Source organism: Vulpes lagopus, chromosome 5, assembly GCF_018345385.1.
Source record: "Vulpes lagopus strain Blue_001 chromosome 5, ASM1834538v1, whole genome shotgun sequence".
NCBI classification, from domain to species: Eukaryota; Metazoa; Chordata; class Mammalia; order Carnivora; family Canidae; genus Vulpes; species Vulpes lagopus.
The window spans coordinates 44,637,737-44,655,062 of record NC_054828.1 but is presented as its reverse complement, the minus strand read 5'-3'; the positions used below and the strand labels follow the sequence as shown (position 1 = coordinate 44,655,062).

General features: G+C 48.1%; 1 protein-coding gene across 5 annotated transcripts in view; it reads left to right on the top strand.

Moving 5' to 3' along the window:
• BCL11A (BAF chromatin remodeling complex subunit BCL11A) overlaps nucleotides 1-17,326 on the top strand; it is a 100,347-nt gene that overhangs the window by 69,773 nt on the left and 13,248 nt on the right. For 3 of the 5 annotated variants that reach the window (XM_041756719.1, XM_041756721.1, XM_041756716.1), the window contains exon 3: nucleotides 14,560-14,661. The exons of the other annotated variants lie outside the window; for them this stretch is intronic. In XM_041756719.1, the coding sequence (XP_041612653.1) occupies nucleotides 14,560-14,661 (102 nt within the window). The remainder of the gene's footprint in view (nucleotides 1-14,559; nucleotides 14,662-17,326) is intronic. 5 annotated transcript variants of the gene reach the window in all.

Genomic DNA, 17,326 nt, shown 5'->3' with positions numbered 1-17,326 from the left:
CAAACTGTAACAACCTAACACTGCAATCCAGACACGCGATAGAGGCAACAGTTGATTAGGGTTCTACCCTGGACGGAGAAGCAGGCGAGGGAGGGGCTGCAGGAGAGCGCCGCTGGACCTGGGGACTTGCCTGAGACCACTTGGGGCTCATCTGCGTGCAGGCCTCCTGACCCTGGCCCGGCCTCCTTTGTACAGGGCGGAGGGATGTGAATCCCAGTTTGAGGCATTGATCTAAAGCAGTTTTCAGAGGCCTGAGAGGAGCTGATGGTTTGTGTGTGTTTGTGGGTGTTTCCCTCTCTAGACCATCTCTGTACCCCAGGATATCCGTTAGAGGAGGAGAGGGCCGTAAACCGTGAGGGTTGGCCCCAGTTGTTGAGGAAGTGCAGCATTAGGGGCAGCACTTCTTTCCCTTGTGTGGATTCCCCCCAAACTACCCACACCATCCTTGCAATTATTCATGAGAAGTAAAATAATATAAATCACACTGCCTGATTCTTCTCAAACAGCTTGCGAAGTAATCACAGGCTGAAGTGCAGGTTTTCTTGCAGTGTCTCTATCAGTAAATCAGATTTTGAGCATTTATCAGCAAAAGTTAGGTTTAAACATCATTCCTGTGATGTTTGAAAGAAAGATTTGTTTCAGTGGGGACTCTGCCAATCAGTGATCTTCCAGCTTGACTCTGCTATCAATTATTGCTGCAATTATTTGTCTAGTTGGATATTTAAAATGTCATCAGAAAGAGATGATTACATATTCCAGAAAGCAAGGCACTGTATAATCAGATGAACTGAATCCAGTTAAATGTAGTGTGGTACCAACCTGTCCTTCAAAGTACGATTGTTGAGCTACCACCCAAAGCAGCAGCCTCCTGCCCGGTTTTCAGGAAGCCGATCTTAACCTTGGGATGCAGTGCGCTGCCGGGGTCGGGTGATACTCAATTATGGGAACCTTTCCAAGTCTGAAAATGGAATTGTTCCTTCAGATACACGAGAAGTACATTTTGGTTATCTCATTCAATTCATCTGCAGATCTATAAATAAGAAGTCCCTCTATTCTTCTTGCTTCCTGTGGATTTAAATGCCAAATCCTGATTTGTGGCAAAGTTGTCACATGCCCCTTTTCCCACTCTCTATGCCTGGTGCCCAGGATCTAAGCAGTGGCAGTAGAAATTACAACTGTTTGGAAGCCAAGAAAAAGCTCCATTTCTCACTTTTCTCCAATTCCGGATATTCTCGGCCCTGCTCCATCTATCAGCCTTCTCCCCACACACCTCCTCCACTGCACACCCTCCTTCTGTCCGCTCCACGAACAGGAAACAAATACTGCTTCTTTTTTTTTTTTTCCTCTTTTTTATGGAGGAAAAGAGACCACAACCTGAACAAACAACCAAAAAACAAAAACAAAAACAAAAAAACTCCGACCAAACTAAACTCTGTAGATAGAAGATAGAAGGATCCCAAATTGTCCAATATATAGAAATTCCCCCTTAATGATCTGACCCCACTCCTGGTATTCTATCAGAAAGTGACAGCCAAGCCCTCAGCTGGGCAATGTTAGTCCATCCCCATTCTTGGAACTGACTAGAGGTTGCAGAGATGGTCTCTGTATCTAGGTGGGTTTCATGAGTTAGAGAACAGGGTGGGCTGGCCAGCAGGATTTTTCCCAGTTCACTTCCTACAGAGCATGCTGAGGTCTTATGACACCACAACGCCTTGGTGGCCAAAAGGCTCTCCCACCCTCACATAAGATGTACTGGGGGCGGAGGGGTCTGTTAAAAACTTAATCTCAGGGCCCCTGGGGTCTCAGTCAGTTGAGCGTCTGACTCTTAATCTTGGTTCAGGTCTTGATCTCACAGTTGTGAGTTGGAGCCCCACGTTGGGCTCTGTGCTGGACACAGAGCCCGTTTAAGGAAGGAAAGAAATCTCACCTGTGAAAATAAAAAAGCACCTTTTAAAACATTGGAGCCCTGGGTTGTGTGCACTTGTGGGAGAGAGAAAGATACAGGGAGTGGAACATCCAAAAAAGAAAAGAGAGAGGAACTTTAGAAAAGTCACAACCCATTGAAACGGAGAAGAAACACGGTCCCTGCTGTGATCAGCGTTGGCCAGGAGCTGCCACCTTTGTCCCCTCTCCTCCCTCACTGGCTGTGCTCTAGGACCCTCATCTTGCCTGGGTTTCCCAGCCAGGCCCTGCCACATGTGGCCAGGGTGGCCCCAGCCCCAGCCCAAGGTGACCCAGGTCAGCTGACCACACTGCCCTTTTGGAGGGGCCACAGATACCTCTTTGACCCTTGAAAGTGGGTTATCTGCTTGTGGCGGGTGAGGTGTAGTGTATTAAAACCATAAAACAAAGGTGCAAAGGGCCTGGTTTGGCCCTGGAGTGATGGAGAGGAGGCCCTGGCTTCTGAATGTTTGCCCTATTCTTGGGACCCCTGCTCTATTTTTGTTTTAAGGGTGTACGTTTCTTTCTTCGTGCCCCCTAGCATGTCCCAAGCAGAGGTGGGGGCCCAGGGAGGGAAGGGTGGGAAGGGAGGGAGTCTGTGGGGTTGTCTCCAAAGCCCACAACCACAGTTTCACACCGTGCGGCCCTTGCCAGGCCTTGGGCTGGGGAGCCGGGGCCCCACAGAACACGGCGGGGCTTTGCATCCGTTCTTTCTCGGGCCTCCACCGGGCCATGCCAGGATACGGTGCAACTTTTGGGTCATGAGGTGTGGGTGGCTGCAGGTGTTCTCCTGCCTCTGAGGCAGGGAGGCAGCTGAGACCAACCCGCCAGCCTTTTCTGCACCTTCCATGGCCAGCTTCCTAGCCTGATTTTTAAGCCCTTTTAGTGGAGCAAAACCATGGGTTCTAAATAGAATTATCTGAACTGAAGAACTTCACACTGTTCTTTCTCTTGGGGCAGAAAGATAGGGGTGTAGGTGGGGGATGAGAATAGAGGAAAGTGTGGGAGATTACTAAAAAAAAAAAAAATCGAGAGAGGGAAAGGAAAGGGACCCAGATTAGGTAATTGGGGCCAGTTCATCAGAAGCCTTAAGAAGATTGGACATCTATTGTAACTCTTCTAACTGTGTGATTACACGGCGTTTGGAAGGTGAATTATTAACCCGATTGTCCATAACAACCATTGAGTAAATGTACGATTGCAGATTGCCAAAACTGTACAGTGAACCCATGGGCCGGCAGCCACTTTCAAGGGGCTCGAATCGTGTCCTGGGCCAGGGCTGACCCGGAGGCTCCTTGGTTAGTGAATCATTTACTGGAGATTCCTGCGGTGACCTGGGGGGGGGGGGGGGGCGCGGGCCCGGGGCAGCCCGTCAGGCCAGGCCGTGGAGCACGAGGGTTCTCAGTCGGACCTGAAGAAACGTCCACTCACGCTCCCAGTGTCTACTGAGAGGCTTCTCTTCGGCCAGAGGGCGTGGGGCCTCGGGGTGCCCCCCACGCCGCCTTGGTTCTCGGCAGCCCGGGCCTGTAGTCGAGGAACCGATGCCCACGTGGAGCCCCGGACCCAAGAGAAACGTGGTGTAGGGCCGGGGAGAGGACTGGTGCCCTCCGGCGTCTTCCCAGGGGCCTTTGTGCCCGGGGGGGGGGGGGGGGGGGGGGGGGCCGGGAATCTCAGGGGGGCCTCCTCCCCGGGAAGGCCACGGCCCTCTGCAGCCTCTCAGGCCAGGAGCGAGGAGCGTCAGCCCGGAGCCGCAGGCCATAAATGCAAAGTCTGGGTGAACAAAAGCAGCTTTTGAGTGAGAAAGCTGAGTGGAGTTGTCCCAACCTGTCAACTTCAGATTTCCTCCCTCCTCCCCATAAATCAAAAAACGGTTGGTGGAAGGGAGGGACAGGAGCGTTTCATTTTCAGATTTTGTAAGAAAATAAAATCAAATCAAAAGAACCTGTCCCACGCTGATACCTTACATGCCAGGTTTGAGCCTGAGGCAAATTTTTGTGGCCATGTAATAAGCCTCTTTAGAATGGTGACAGACCCTTGACTCTTTGCCTTGAATTACACTGATAAAAGACATTTTATTGCGTTAGAGCTGGGGCAGGAGTGCAGGACGGTTCTTGCCTGGTCGGCCTCTTTGAAACCGCGTCAGCCCTGCTGTCCACGCTCCGCTCCGCCGGACGGGGTTCTGTGGGCCCGGGACGGAGGGGGCTTTCTACCCAGCAGTCGAAAGTTGAGGCTCTGGAAGTAAAAGGATTTCAGCCTGAGGGGCTTGTTAGGCAGAGTGGAGTGTCTCCGGTCCTGGTAGACAGAAGAGGCCTTGGCATTGGTGGCCCCAGGTCAGTCTCGCGGTTGGGACCCCACGGAAACGGAGCGTGGCTGGGAAAGCTCACCCTCTCAGACCTCATTTCCCAGGCAGTCTTAGAGAGATTCCAAAAACAAAACGATTCCGGGGTCTCCCGTGTGGTTGTAGGGTCCCTGTATCCGCCCTTGACCCCTATGGGATAGGGGCAGGGGCGTTGTGGCCCCTTTGCCCGGCGAGGCCAGGTCTCCAGGAGCTGAGCTCCCAAGTGAACCCGTCCACTGGGTAGAAAGGAGTTGGTGCATTCTTGGCTTGAAGAGCTTGGAGGTGTCTGATAACTCTGGGTGTTACCCTTGCTGAATCAACAGAATTAGTAAACCCCAGAACAGCTAGCAACACCCACCCTGTGGCTGGATTGGGAACTCCTGAATGAGTGCACACGATACATGTGGGCACCTCTTTTTTATTCAGGAAATTCTTTCCAGGTTGGTTAGTGGCATAAATGAAGGATTAGAAATTGGGTAAAAAGCCAGAAAAACAACCAGGAAGCCGAGAAAATAGGCCTCAGATAAATAGGCTATGTCCACCTCTCCCTTGCTCTGTGGGACTCTGGCAGAGAGGTTGGGGCTGAGGCCAGAGCTTGGCTGCTCTGCGCCCAGGAGGAGGAGGGAAGGTGCTGAGGGACACAGGAGTCGGTAGCAGAAGTTGGAGGAGCTTGTGGGCGGGCAGAGGCCTGTTTCCGAAAGAAGGACTAGTTGCCTTGGGATGAGGCCTGGCCTCCCAGGACCAGAACCCTCCTTGATTCAATCTCACCTCAGGCGAGAGGGCAGCCTAGTTTTGTTCCCGAAGAAATGTCAGAGCCTGACCTGCTAGACCATTTTTTTTTCTTTTGAGTTTGTAGAGCTTTGAGGCCTTAAATTAGTTCTCATAATTTCCGAGCACTTCTGTATTAACCATAAGACGTAATAGGTTTTGATTCTGGAGAATGGCCAAATCTGGTTCTAAGAATCTCTTGGCCCGGACTGTCACAGAGCATTTGGCCTGTAGGATATGCCTTCCCCGCTGCCTCACACACGCGCACCACTTTATAGTCCCAGGAAGGCGAGTGGTTGCCTGTAAATGGCATGAAGGCTTGTGTCTAGACCACACACTCTGCCTTGGCTCACCTTGAGGGCTCCTGAGAGGAGCGGGGATGAGGGGCAAAGCTTGGTCCCCAGGAAGGTGGACGGGTCCTGCCTTTCCTCCAGTCCTGTCTTCGTGACCTGCCACAGGATGCTTTTGACACGTTCTGTTTCCTCGCTGGGGAGGTGAGATAACACCTTCCCTCATCCCACAGGATTACTGTTGGGGCCAGAATGTGAGGAGGATGCTTTGGGAAGAAGAGAAGCCTCTCCACAGGGGCCAGGACATCTTCCCTTAAGAAGAGCCAGGCTGGGAGGCCTGACGCAGCCTTCCTGGGGCTATCTCTTCTTTGGAGTGCCTTTCCATTGAATGGTTGCACAGATCAGTCCTAGAGGATAAGACCAGAAAATTCTCCAGCTCCGTGGCTGCTCAGCTGTGCCTCTGCCCTTCCTTGTCCCTCCAGCAGCCCCACCGCCCCATCCTGCAGACTTCCTCCTCCACAGCACCCAAGAACACCTGGAAACACCAAGGATCTCCTTATAAGCTTGGCTTTCTTAAGCTTGTTCTGGTATTTTCTTGAGACTGATGAAAATGGTGGTCTGGAGGCATAAATTACCTTTGCTGTGAATCGACACAGATAAAAAGGCTCGGGGTGGCCTCTTCAGAGTAATTTGGGAGTTGCGTGTTCTGCTGGCTTTGATAGACAAGGCCTCCGCTCTGGCTGGTGTTATCAGAATTTAACGTTTGCTAAGCAAATGGTCAGCGTCACTGGATCCATCTTTCGGGCCCAAATGCCTTTTCCTCCCTTCAGTGGGAAAATGTTGATTCCACCCTCCTCAGGTGTCTAATACTCGAGTCAGGAGAAACTCAAGTGTGGTTTTCAAGGCTTCCCAGGTCCCTGGGACTATGATTTTCCATTCTTTCCTTCATTTCACCTGTGCCAGGTGTGTGTGGGGCGGGGGGTGGTGAGTGGTATCTGTGAATGTGTTTGTGTGCAGCTGGACAGTCTGGGTGACAGGAAGGGATTCAGGGCAGCGTCTTGGGTCACTGCCCGCCCCCAACCACAAAGGTATTGCATTTGAGCCCCACCTTAAGGGAGCCCAATACCCACAAAACCTCATCAATGGCAACTGATAAATTAGAGGGTGATTTTTCACATTACAGAAAGATTGTTAACTTTTCAAAAGGTTTCGCCACAGGGTTCCTTTAAATAGTGAGCTCCCCCACTGAATTTAAAGTGTTTGTTTACAGATCATTAACTACTTGACAGAGAGGTTGGGGAGGGGGTGGAGGAAGAAGCACTTAAAAGGTAAAATGTTAGAAGCCCTGCCAATTTTCGATGGGCCTGGAAGGGTGATGAAACATCTCTGAAATTATGTCGGTTAGCAAATGTGATTCAGTTTACAGAAACTCACTTGACACATGGCTTTCCAGGAACCCTTCAAGCTGGTTGAGGGCAGGGACCACAGGACACTGGGGCCTTGCCGCCCAGGGTTTGAGGGTGCTGGGTGAGGACTCTGGCTTTCCTTAGAGTCCTGCATGTGCCCTCTCCTGAGCAGTGGGTGCCAGGCCCTGGCAGGAGGCCGAGAGCTTTGCCACTGGCCGTCTGGCACGGACAGCCGAGACCTTTACTCTTGACATTTAGCCTGAGTTTGTGGAAAGTTTTTTCCTGGTTCTCTGTGACCTTCAGTCTCTTTGGCTCTGGACCCACCTAGGTTTCCTCCTTGAAGCTCAGACAGGTGATCTTTGCAAGATCGTGCCCCTGGAAGCCGAAATCCACCATCAGGCCTAATTTCTGTGTCTAAGAATTAGCCCACATTAGCAGCTGCACCCAGCCCACACTGGCCAGTAGGCTCCCCTAGTCCCTGCAGGGGCGCTCACTCACAGGCCCACCCCGCCCGGCTCTTACCTGTATCCCAATCCCCAGCGCTAGATCTGGTCTCAAAGAGACTCCGACTGGCAGGGGAAACAGAGGGAGAAGTCCTTTACCTGATCCGGTCTTGTCTTTTCAAGGACTAGAAAACTTAGGGTCATAGAGAGGAAGGGATTTACTCAAGGTCATGCACAGCTGGTGAGTGGCAGGGCTGGGCCTGAAGAATCTGGATTCCTGACTTTGTGCCAGCAGCCTCTCCAGAGGAGCGAGCCCCTGACGACCTAAAGGAAGAAAAGAATCTGGAGAGTGAGGGTCAGTGCGGTTCATGGGCCAGGGCATCATTAAAAGTAGTTCTCATATTCTCCCAAATGACCTGCAAAAGACCCCAGGTTGAAGCAAGCCCACACTTACACGTGCATGCTCACACACACACACACACACACACATATGCATACACTCACGCACACCCCACCACACACACACAAACAAAATCCTCAAATAAGGATGGGGGTGGGGGGTGGGAGTGAGGGTACCCCCGCCTTCCCTGTGGCTTTGAAGAGAAGAAAAAGGGGAATTTTGGAGAGAAGGTCAAGTTGATGATTGAAGAGACAAAGCGGTGGAGGAAAATCTGCACGTTTCTTGCACAGTCATTTGTTGAAAATGTGTCAGCAAGTACAAGCCCATCTTAAACGGGCAATGATACATCTGAAATAGATTATTTAAGCCAGGGAGGCAATATTGCAGAGATGAACGCGGCTATCAACACTTGTTTGTCTGACTCAGAGGAATAAAACAGTGAATTCTCAGCAGACCACCCACCATACATCAGGGGAGGAAAGTGGAGGTGGGGGCGGGGAGGACAAAACAGGATAGATGATCTTCCAGGAAGAGTCTCACAAGCATCCCACATGGCCGTGGGACATTTTAAGAAAACGTGACACTTGCAAGGATGAACCTATAAAGGCCGAAGGCTTCGCAGAAGTCCTCACAGGTTTATTTAGACGAGCAGATAATCCGTTGTCAACCGAACGTATCAGCGTACAACATCGTGATCTAAATGTAACTACCTGTTGGGCCCCATTTGCTCCGCGCACACCTTGGCCTTTGCTCCTCTGGGCACCTGTACCTGCTTTTGCTTTTGTCTAGAAAGTCCTTCCTCTTGGCCCTCCAGGTGCAGTTCATAAGTTACCACTTCCTGAAAGCTGCTCTCCTCCCTTTCAAGTGGAAGTAATTTCTCTTCCTTTGAATTTTCATAGCTGGGCCTCTCTCATGACACACGTTCCGAATTGGAGTAGAGCGATTTCTGTCCTGGCCTTATCTTCTCTACCACTTGAAGGCTGCTGTGGGGAAGTCTGTGTCTGGGTTTTCTTTGTGTTAGCCCCAGACGCTGGCCCCTTGCTTTGGACCTTTCAGGCCCTCGGTAAATAGTTGTTGGATGAATGCACGAAAGAGTGAATGAATGGAATTAACCTGGGTAGCACGGTTTGCAGAGTGAGGTATACAGTTAAACAGAGGGAAAAAACTGTCCTAAGACAATTTGTCTTTATATAGCTGCCCTTCCAGTCTCCTTGATAAGTTCCACCATTCTAAGGCAAAAGCTTAAAGTGTAATAAAAATTTATCTAATTCACAATCAAGTGAAAATACTTTGGGCCCAGAGCCAAAGAATATTATTGGAGTGCACTTTTTTCAACACCCTAAATTTAACCAGCTGGAATTCTTTTTTTAAGTACCATCCTATTCAACCTTTTGAAATGAAGGATTTGCCTTTTAGTGGGAAATCTGCATTTCAACACAAAGATGGAGCACAATGTCTTTGGTTTAGTTATTCTTCTGAAAAGCAAGCTTTTTTTTTTTTTTTTTTTTTTTGAATTATACGCTTTGCTTATGTTAAAGACACAGATTGCAGAAAATTTTGTTTAGGCCCGACAGATTGGTAGCTTGCATTTTTTGCATTTTTATAGATAAAGGGGCATGAAAGGTGTCATGTCTCCCTCTCCCCTCATTGAGTGAATTCCTAGGATGAGAACTCAAAAGGTGAAGTGAGTTTTTAGACAGTCAAGGCTGTGAGAGGATAGAATTGGTCAAAAAAGAAGGGTTTTTAAATGACTAATTGGTGAAATGAAAGTCACCGATGAAGTCTCAAGGAATATAGAGATCATGAGCAAGTTTCAGCAAAGAAATTCTGTTAAGTGTGATATCTCTAGAATTCTCGCTTGCTTTCATTTGTACAGGATACACTTTTTTAAAAGACCATCACAATTTGGTAAAACCTTAGCTGGTTAAAAAAGCAATGATGGAAAAAATGCTCATGTAAATGCTCATTTCCAGAACAAAAGGGAATGCAATTTTGACAATATCAGAAGGTTAATTAAGAAGTCTGTTAGCCCTGATACAGCTGGCACATTTTCAGTTTCGATTGACAGGACTCAAGACATAGGCCTAGCTAATGTTTGCTCTATAATGCTGTGCTAAGTCACAGGATCTGAAAGAGAGGAGCTGGTATCTATGGTAAACGGAGGGTCAAGAGCTAGAAGGACGTTTAGTGGATTTGCTTTCTAGTTAAGGAAGCCTCTGTCCCAGACTAGCTGCACTGTTGTTATTTTTGTGATTTGGATCCACTGATATTGATTAGAACTGAAGTTGGTTCATTCGGGAAACTGTACAAACTTTGAGGATGTATTTTTTTTTTTTTTTTTTGAGGATGTATTTTTAAGTGTAGTCTGTAAGCTCACTACTGGCTGGGGGAAGAGGAGATTTGGAAATTTTGGAGCTGAAAGAGAGGATTGGGGGTCCTTTATTTTGGCCTATCACCTAAGATGGAGATGCCTCCTCATCGTGGTGGGTTGCCGCTCCTTCTTTTCTGGTGGACCCAGAGTGAACAGGAGGTTATGACTTCTCTGGGTAACCCATTCCACTTGGGGACAGCCCTACTCCTTTTGTGCTCTACCTTGTTGGAAAAGCAAGGAAGTTCTCTAAAAACATATGCTCAAGAAAGGAAACATATATGCACTGTATACACATGCGTATACATTTTAGTAAACATCAAAACATCTGTATGTCTATGTACTCCTCTAGAGAGGCCTGGGGATTTGATACCTGATAAAAGTCGGGCCTGCAGAGCAGTCACTAAGTGTGTTGGAAATGATGCTTTGTGCTTAGCTGTTTGGGACATTTGTAGGTCAGCAGTAGACTATAATGCGACTGCATTACATACCCAGTGATTAATTTCAGAAACAAGCGGCATGTCAATAATAAAGGAGTCTTTGAGAAACCGATTTAAGGACCTTAAATTCCAGGGATATCCCACAGGGCTTCTAGAGCTCTGCATCAAAAGTTGGTACCCATTGTATACAGAAATGTAAAGTGATCAATGTAAAACATGAAATCAAAACCATTCCCAGTTTATTGCCAATTTTTAATGAGACCTCAAATATAAGATTCATTATTTTTTATTCAGCCGTAAGGAAACGTTGCCACTTAATAATGCATAAGGCATTTCCAAGGCCCCAAGTGGAGATGCTGGGTCTAGAGAGACCCTTACGAATGAGAACAGGTTAAAACACCTTTCACCAGAAGAGTACAGGCATTTGAAAAGACTGATCCAGAAGAGGGCAACACATCACATACGTGAGTCCAGACAAGGACAGAGAGCCCAGTTCCTATTGCATCCATGCGGCGTGCCACAGCTGCATTCTCAAACATTTCAGCCTTCTTGGAAGTGGTGAGGACACCGTCTGTCTAGCGTAAACCGGTTTGGATGTAGTCTTGTGCAAAGAGCATTCCCTATTTGATGGAAAGCTTGGTTCTGTTCTCTGTCCTATCAGTGAAGGAGGGTGGAACCTGGGATTCCACACAAAAGGATTCTTAGGTATGTCCCAAGCTTGCTTGTTTTTGACTGTTGTAGTCCTAAAAGAGGTGAGTCCCAGACAGAAGGGACAACGGTTGCACAGCTGCTCTGGCTCTCTGCCAGAGGAACATGCTTCCAGCTTCCATGCCTCCCCTGACCCTAAGACAGCGTTATTAAACTGGAACTGTACGTATGCATCACCTGGAGGGTCTGTTAGACATAGAGTCCTGTATGGCCCCTGACCCCAGGTTTTTATTCAGTAAGTCTGAGGTGGGCCTGAGAATTTGCATTTCCAACCGGCTCCCAGGTGATGCTGGTACTACAGCCTACGTCTGCAATTGGAGAACCACTGCCCTAAGAGTACCACCAAGGAAACAAAAGAGAGCAGAGCTAGACTGCCCACATTCCAGCCCACCACTCTCTGGGGGAAGTGAAAAGAAAAGGTCCTCAACCAGGGCTGGCTCAGGCCGGTGGAGCTGCTTGTTGAGAGTGATGCTTAGAAGCATTAATTGTGAGACTCTGCCTAAAACATGATGAAATAATCGAAAGCATCATGGCAAGAAGTGAAACCCTTGGGAGGCTATCGACAATTTAGCATTTCCAGTTTCAGTGAGAACGCCAACTACTTATCCAAGGAGGATGTGTTCAGTGGGAGAGGCTACAGAATCAGCTGGGGTTCCCCATTGCCTATACTTTGACCCTCTTCCTGGGGGAACAGAAATGCAAGTATGGGTCTCTTGGAAAGACAATATCAATAGGTTGTTAAGCCGGTAGGAACAGTTTGTCTCTCTTCAGCTGGCTAATCCTGCAGGAGAAGCAGAGGTAGAGGGTAAAAACAGTGAGGTGGGGTGAGGTCAGATGCAGAGAGAGGCTAAGGAAGTAGATCAGGTGTTGTTTTCCAGTTTTGAAGCCAGGTCAGTTTATTTGGACCCTCCCACAAGGCCCACTCAACACCTCTGGGTTGGACTCTGTCCCAAGAGGTTGTTAGGAGATGTGTTTCTCCTAATGGGTTAGGAGAAAGAGAACCCTCCTCACTGGCACTTCCTGGGCAGGAACCTGGGGAAGAGATAGATGGCTATCCCAGAAAAGAACACTGGACAAGGGGTCAGGAGACTAATTCTGATCTTTGCTCTAAACATCAGCATAGCTGTGGGTCAGGCACTTAATTGCTCAAGGCCTCCGTTTTCCCATCAGTCAGATGCAGGCATAGACTTGAGGATCTCGAAGGTCTTTTTATCATTCAAAAGCCAAAAGCAGGTCATGATGCCAAATACCCAGATCCTCTCCTGATGAGCCCTTGCTCTGCCATGTGGCCTTGTCCTGTGGAAAACTGGACCAGGCCGCTGCCCCCCGGACAGCTTGTCTGTAGACAGGATTGCCAACCGAAGATAAATGTGAGTGGTCAGGCCTGGATTAGGCTAACAGTCCTCCGATTTCTTGCTGGAGGCCGATCAGGGCACCCCAGGGCTCTTCTCAGAGGGAGCTGCAGGGAGTTTGAAATCAGACTGTCCCCACGCAGGGGTCCAGGTACCTTGCTGCACCTCTGCTAGGATCCCAGAGCTACCTCCGTTGTGTGGGTCTCCTAAAAGGATTTCCGTCTTGGTCACAGGCGAACTTAGGAAGTGGCTAAGGCAAGAGCGAGTACAAAAACGGGTTCTCTGACTTCTTGTTGAGAAACACAGTGACCAAATCTGTAGTTAATTTTACCCTCCTCTCTCAATACCCTGTTTATAATACAAACAGTCAAATGAAGACATACATGTTGTTGTTGTTGTGAAGTCCAGTCTCTGAGCCTTTTGCCTGTTCATTTTGTGGTATTTATTTTGTTTGGGCTTGGGGCGGAGGATATGCCTCTCTAGATGGTCTCCGGCTAGGTGGGGTCTCCGTAGCAGACCCCCTTTGCAGGCCTGGTAACAACGGAGCATAAAAGCTTCCACGAGCCCCACACCATTGTTACCCACCGGGCTCCCCATGAAAGGGGAACTTGTGCTGACTGCCCCGGCTGTTCTTGGCAGCTAGAATCTCTATAAGGAGAACAGGATGTATTTTACACTTGAGACCTGCTATCCTCGAGTATAACAACAACACTTTTAAGTGCTCTTAATATTAAGCTAATGGAAAACATACTCTGTTTACTCACCATCAAAGTCTGTTTTTCTTCTCTCCCTCCTCCCCCAATCATCACAAACTCCCAGCCTCTAGAACACGCTGAGTATCTCCTGCTCCATCGACCCTACACTCTGTCTCAAGGTTGACCTCTGCATGCTTGATTGGCTCAAGGTGGACTTGGAAAAACTAGGAACTTACCACAGAAACCATATAATCCCCAGGTTGCACAAACCAAATATTTCCTTTCTCACAAAAGTCTCGGTGCTAGAAATGCTTGATTTACTGCTAGATTTATGTTTATTAGTGTGAGAAGTTGTTTCTCCTCACCAGAGAGCAACCAAGTGCAGTAGAATGGAGAAGGTGGGCCACTTTCTCTGGGTGCTGCTGTTATTGGAATGCTGCTGGTTCTCTCCTTGTCACATAAGAGAGTAGGATTCCTCACCCTCAAGATGTGGCCTTGGCCAAAGTTATTTGAACCCCAGAAATCCCAGTCTGTATTCTCCACTGCTTTGTGTTGTAAGAAGCCGTGTCTAGGGATGCCCGGCTGGCTCAGCGGTTGAGCGTCTGACTGGCTCAGGTGCTGATCCTGCGGTCCCGGGATCAAGTCCCACATCGGGCTCCCTGCATGGAGCCTGCTTCTCCCTCTGCCTATGTCTCTGCCTCTCTCTTTCTCTCTGTCTCTCATGAATGAATAAATAAATAAAATATTGAAAAAAAAAAGGAAAAAAAAAAGGAAGCCATGTCTATAAGGGGTATTCATTCCATTGATACAGTTCTAGAGTGTGGCCCAACCAAGTCCAGAATGCCTCAGATTTCCCTGCCTTTGAAGTTGCTGTGATAAGTACAGCTTGGGAAGAAGTTGTGGGGCAGGGAAGGTGGAGTGGGACGCTCTATTCCAGAAGAAATGATTCACAGATCCACTCATTTCTTACTTGCATATTGTTTTTTGCTTGGGCTTGTCTTGGAAAGTAAATGTATGCATGTTAACCAGCCTTGCAGATACATCCCTCCACTCTACCAGTCAACCCCGTAATATTACCAATTTCCCCCTTACTGTTTACGTATCACGTATTATAAGACAATAAGCAAACAATAACAAACAAGCAAATGAACCAAAGGCCACCGCCCCCGCCCCCACAACTAAAACAGACTCCTTCTATTTTGTCAAAAAAGACTAAAATCAGAAACAAAACAAAATTGTGGCATAACTCCATCGCTGTTTTTTTTCGATACAGGCCTTGGGCCGGTTAACTATCTGCAAGGCTGCTGTAATGATGTTAATCTATTTTAATGGAATTGAAATGTGATATCCTGTGGTTTACGATGCACGTTGTTTATAGCTTTAGTGCTTGATTTTGGGTTTCTTTCACAGATAAACTTCTGCACTGGAGGGGCCTGTCCTCCCCTCGTTCTGCACACGGAGCTCTAATCCCCACGCCCGGGATGAGTGCAGAATATGCCCCGCAGGGTATTTGTAAGTTGAGCATTATTTCTTCTACAAATGTCCATGTGTATAGAGATGAGAGTTTCTGGAAATTACCTTACTTTTTATGCACTGAAAGGAGTTACTTCCAAAATAGATTGGCATCCTCATATGCATTATTCCATTACTCACTTGGCACCCTCTCCCCCACTCCACTCAGTCCCCTCCCCTTCCTCCCTCCCCTTTTTTGTTTCTTCCCTCCCTAAAGACATGGAGCCACAGCAGCTCAGCCCTGGGGGTGGTCTCCTCCCAGGGTCTTATCTGGCTCTACGGCTGGTGACCATCTACATCTGTGTGTTAAGGGCTCATTTCATTGCTGGACATTCACTTCCATGGCCTCATTTAGGACTTGGAGTTTGTCCTACGGTGTACATGTTAGCAGAGGCCAGAACCGAAAGAAGTCAGTGTAGAGTTACTCTAGAGTGATTCTCGTATATGTTATCTACGCATTTACATGTGTACTGAAACATGGTATATTTGTATGTATACATGGTGCATTATATACGTGCAAACATAGACAATTTCTACTTATTTTTCTCCTAGTTTTAGAGAAAAATGCACAGCGTTGTTGCTTAAAGTCAAAGTTCCCACTGCCACCACCATCACAACCATTAACACCATCCAAGTACTTGTGCAAACCAACTTTTATGGTGGGGAAATTTTTTATGAAATGTAGATCTGTATGTTTTGTAAAAAAAAAAAAAAAAGTGTTTGAAAAGATGCTGTTTTAGAAGGTAATACAGTCTGCTTTTCTCTATGTAGTAACAAATGAACAAATGATATGAGTCATGCATGGCTGCAAAGTCGGATGGGGGTGGGGGTTGATTCTACCCCAAACACGAAAAAGCAGCTTTCAGAGAAAAAGAAGCGTGGCATCTATGTTTGATTTCAGGAATGTGTTTTTATTTTGAAAGTTTGTGCAAACTAACCCGTTGTGGAAAGAAGAAAAGAAAGGGATACAGTGTCACGGAAAGGAAAGAACAAGATGCTGTAGGAGTTCAGCTAGAGAGGGGACTGGCTTTTAGGTGGGAGAGGTAAAGTCGACCTAACCATCTTGGGAATGGTGTCTGCAGGGCAGGGCATGCGCCCTGAGACCAAATTTGAAGCCAGCTGTTTGTTTTGTTAAGTCCTAGGTAATCCTAGGTAACAAAGAGTTATTGTATGAATTTCACAAGTCCTCGAGTCCTGAGGGCTGGGCGGTGCAGGGGTTAGAAGCACCTCTTGTACCACCCCCTCCCCAACACCAAGCTGGGCCTAAGCCTGGGTTAGGTCACAGATGGTAGAGAGTTTAGGGGGTTGGACTCAGGGTTTCGAGTCCCTACATGCTGACTGGGTGGGGAGAGCGCTCCTCATTCTGCTGGGGGTGCCTGGGGCCCACACCAGGGCGTGGGAACAGAGCCACCCCTGAAGGGAAGGGGAAAGAAGGGAGCGGGACAGTAGAGAGGAGGACCGAGGTGAGTGGCCAAGGCCTGCTGGCCTGGGAAAGAGTTCGGTTCTCTCTCTTCCGCTGACCCTCGCGAGGGCAGGGAGTTGGATTTGAGGGGGTGGGAAACTAGGAGCCCGGGGCCTTCTCCCCTTCTTCCTGCCAAGGGAGGGTGTCTAGTTTGCTGGTGCCCATGCTGGCAGGACCAGTTTAGGAGTGACCAGACAAGGTATGTGGAAATGGGTTGTGGAGTTCCAGAAAGCTCTCTAGCAGAGCTGACCCCCAGGCTACTCCAGGTGCCTTAACCAGCCGCCCTTGGCTTTCAGAGCACTTAGCACTTACCTTGTGGCTTCCCTGCCGGTAGACCACAGGTAGACCACAGTCGAAGGCCTTGAAGGGGCCCGCTCCTGCTGCCCTCTAGCCAGGGCCTCCCCTTGGCCTGGGGTGAAGCCTGGATTCTGGGTTCCAGCCTTCTTTCTGGAAGCCCTTCTGGATGTAGAGCGTGGTCAGCTATCATGCTAGGTAGCTCATCGAGCCTGGGAGTAATGAAAACTCGCAGTGCTGTCGGACCTGGTAGTTTACATATGGCTTTTATATACGTCTGTCATCAGAGCCTCACAATTCTTTAAGGTACCGTTTGTTATGCTCATTTTACAGATAGGGAACCTAAGGCTCAAAGAAATGGAATGATTGGCTCAGAGCCGGAAGCGGGTAAATAGTAGAGCCAGGGGCCTGGTGTCAGACCTCGTTCTTCTAAATCCTGAGGCTTAGATCACAAGACTCTTTAGCATTGGTGACAATGGGGTTATTCCTTCCCATACCATAAAATGAAATAAAATAAGAGCCAGTAGGTGAGCTAATAGCCTATTTTAACTGTTTGATGCCTGGAGTTCCTATGCTTGGGGCCAGGTCTCAGTTTATTGCTCTAAATCAAAACAATCCCCCTGAATGCCCAATGAGGCTCTCAAATTGAGAAGTTGATTTTCGTCAGAGTAAATGAAGAATATTATTATATTTTACACGTCAATAAATCAATGTAGCCCTAATTTTGCCACGCAGGAAATCAATTCTGGTCTTTCTAAACCATCAAAGATGTTATGAACAAAGTAATTTCACAAATTATGGCAAGTAACACATTTATTGATGACTGCAGTTTAGGAATGGAGACTCTGTGAGCACCGTAATATAATATGGTGCACTGGCGTGAGCCGAGTGAAACACAGATTATATGGT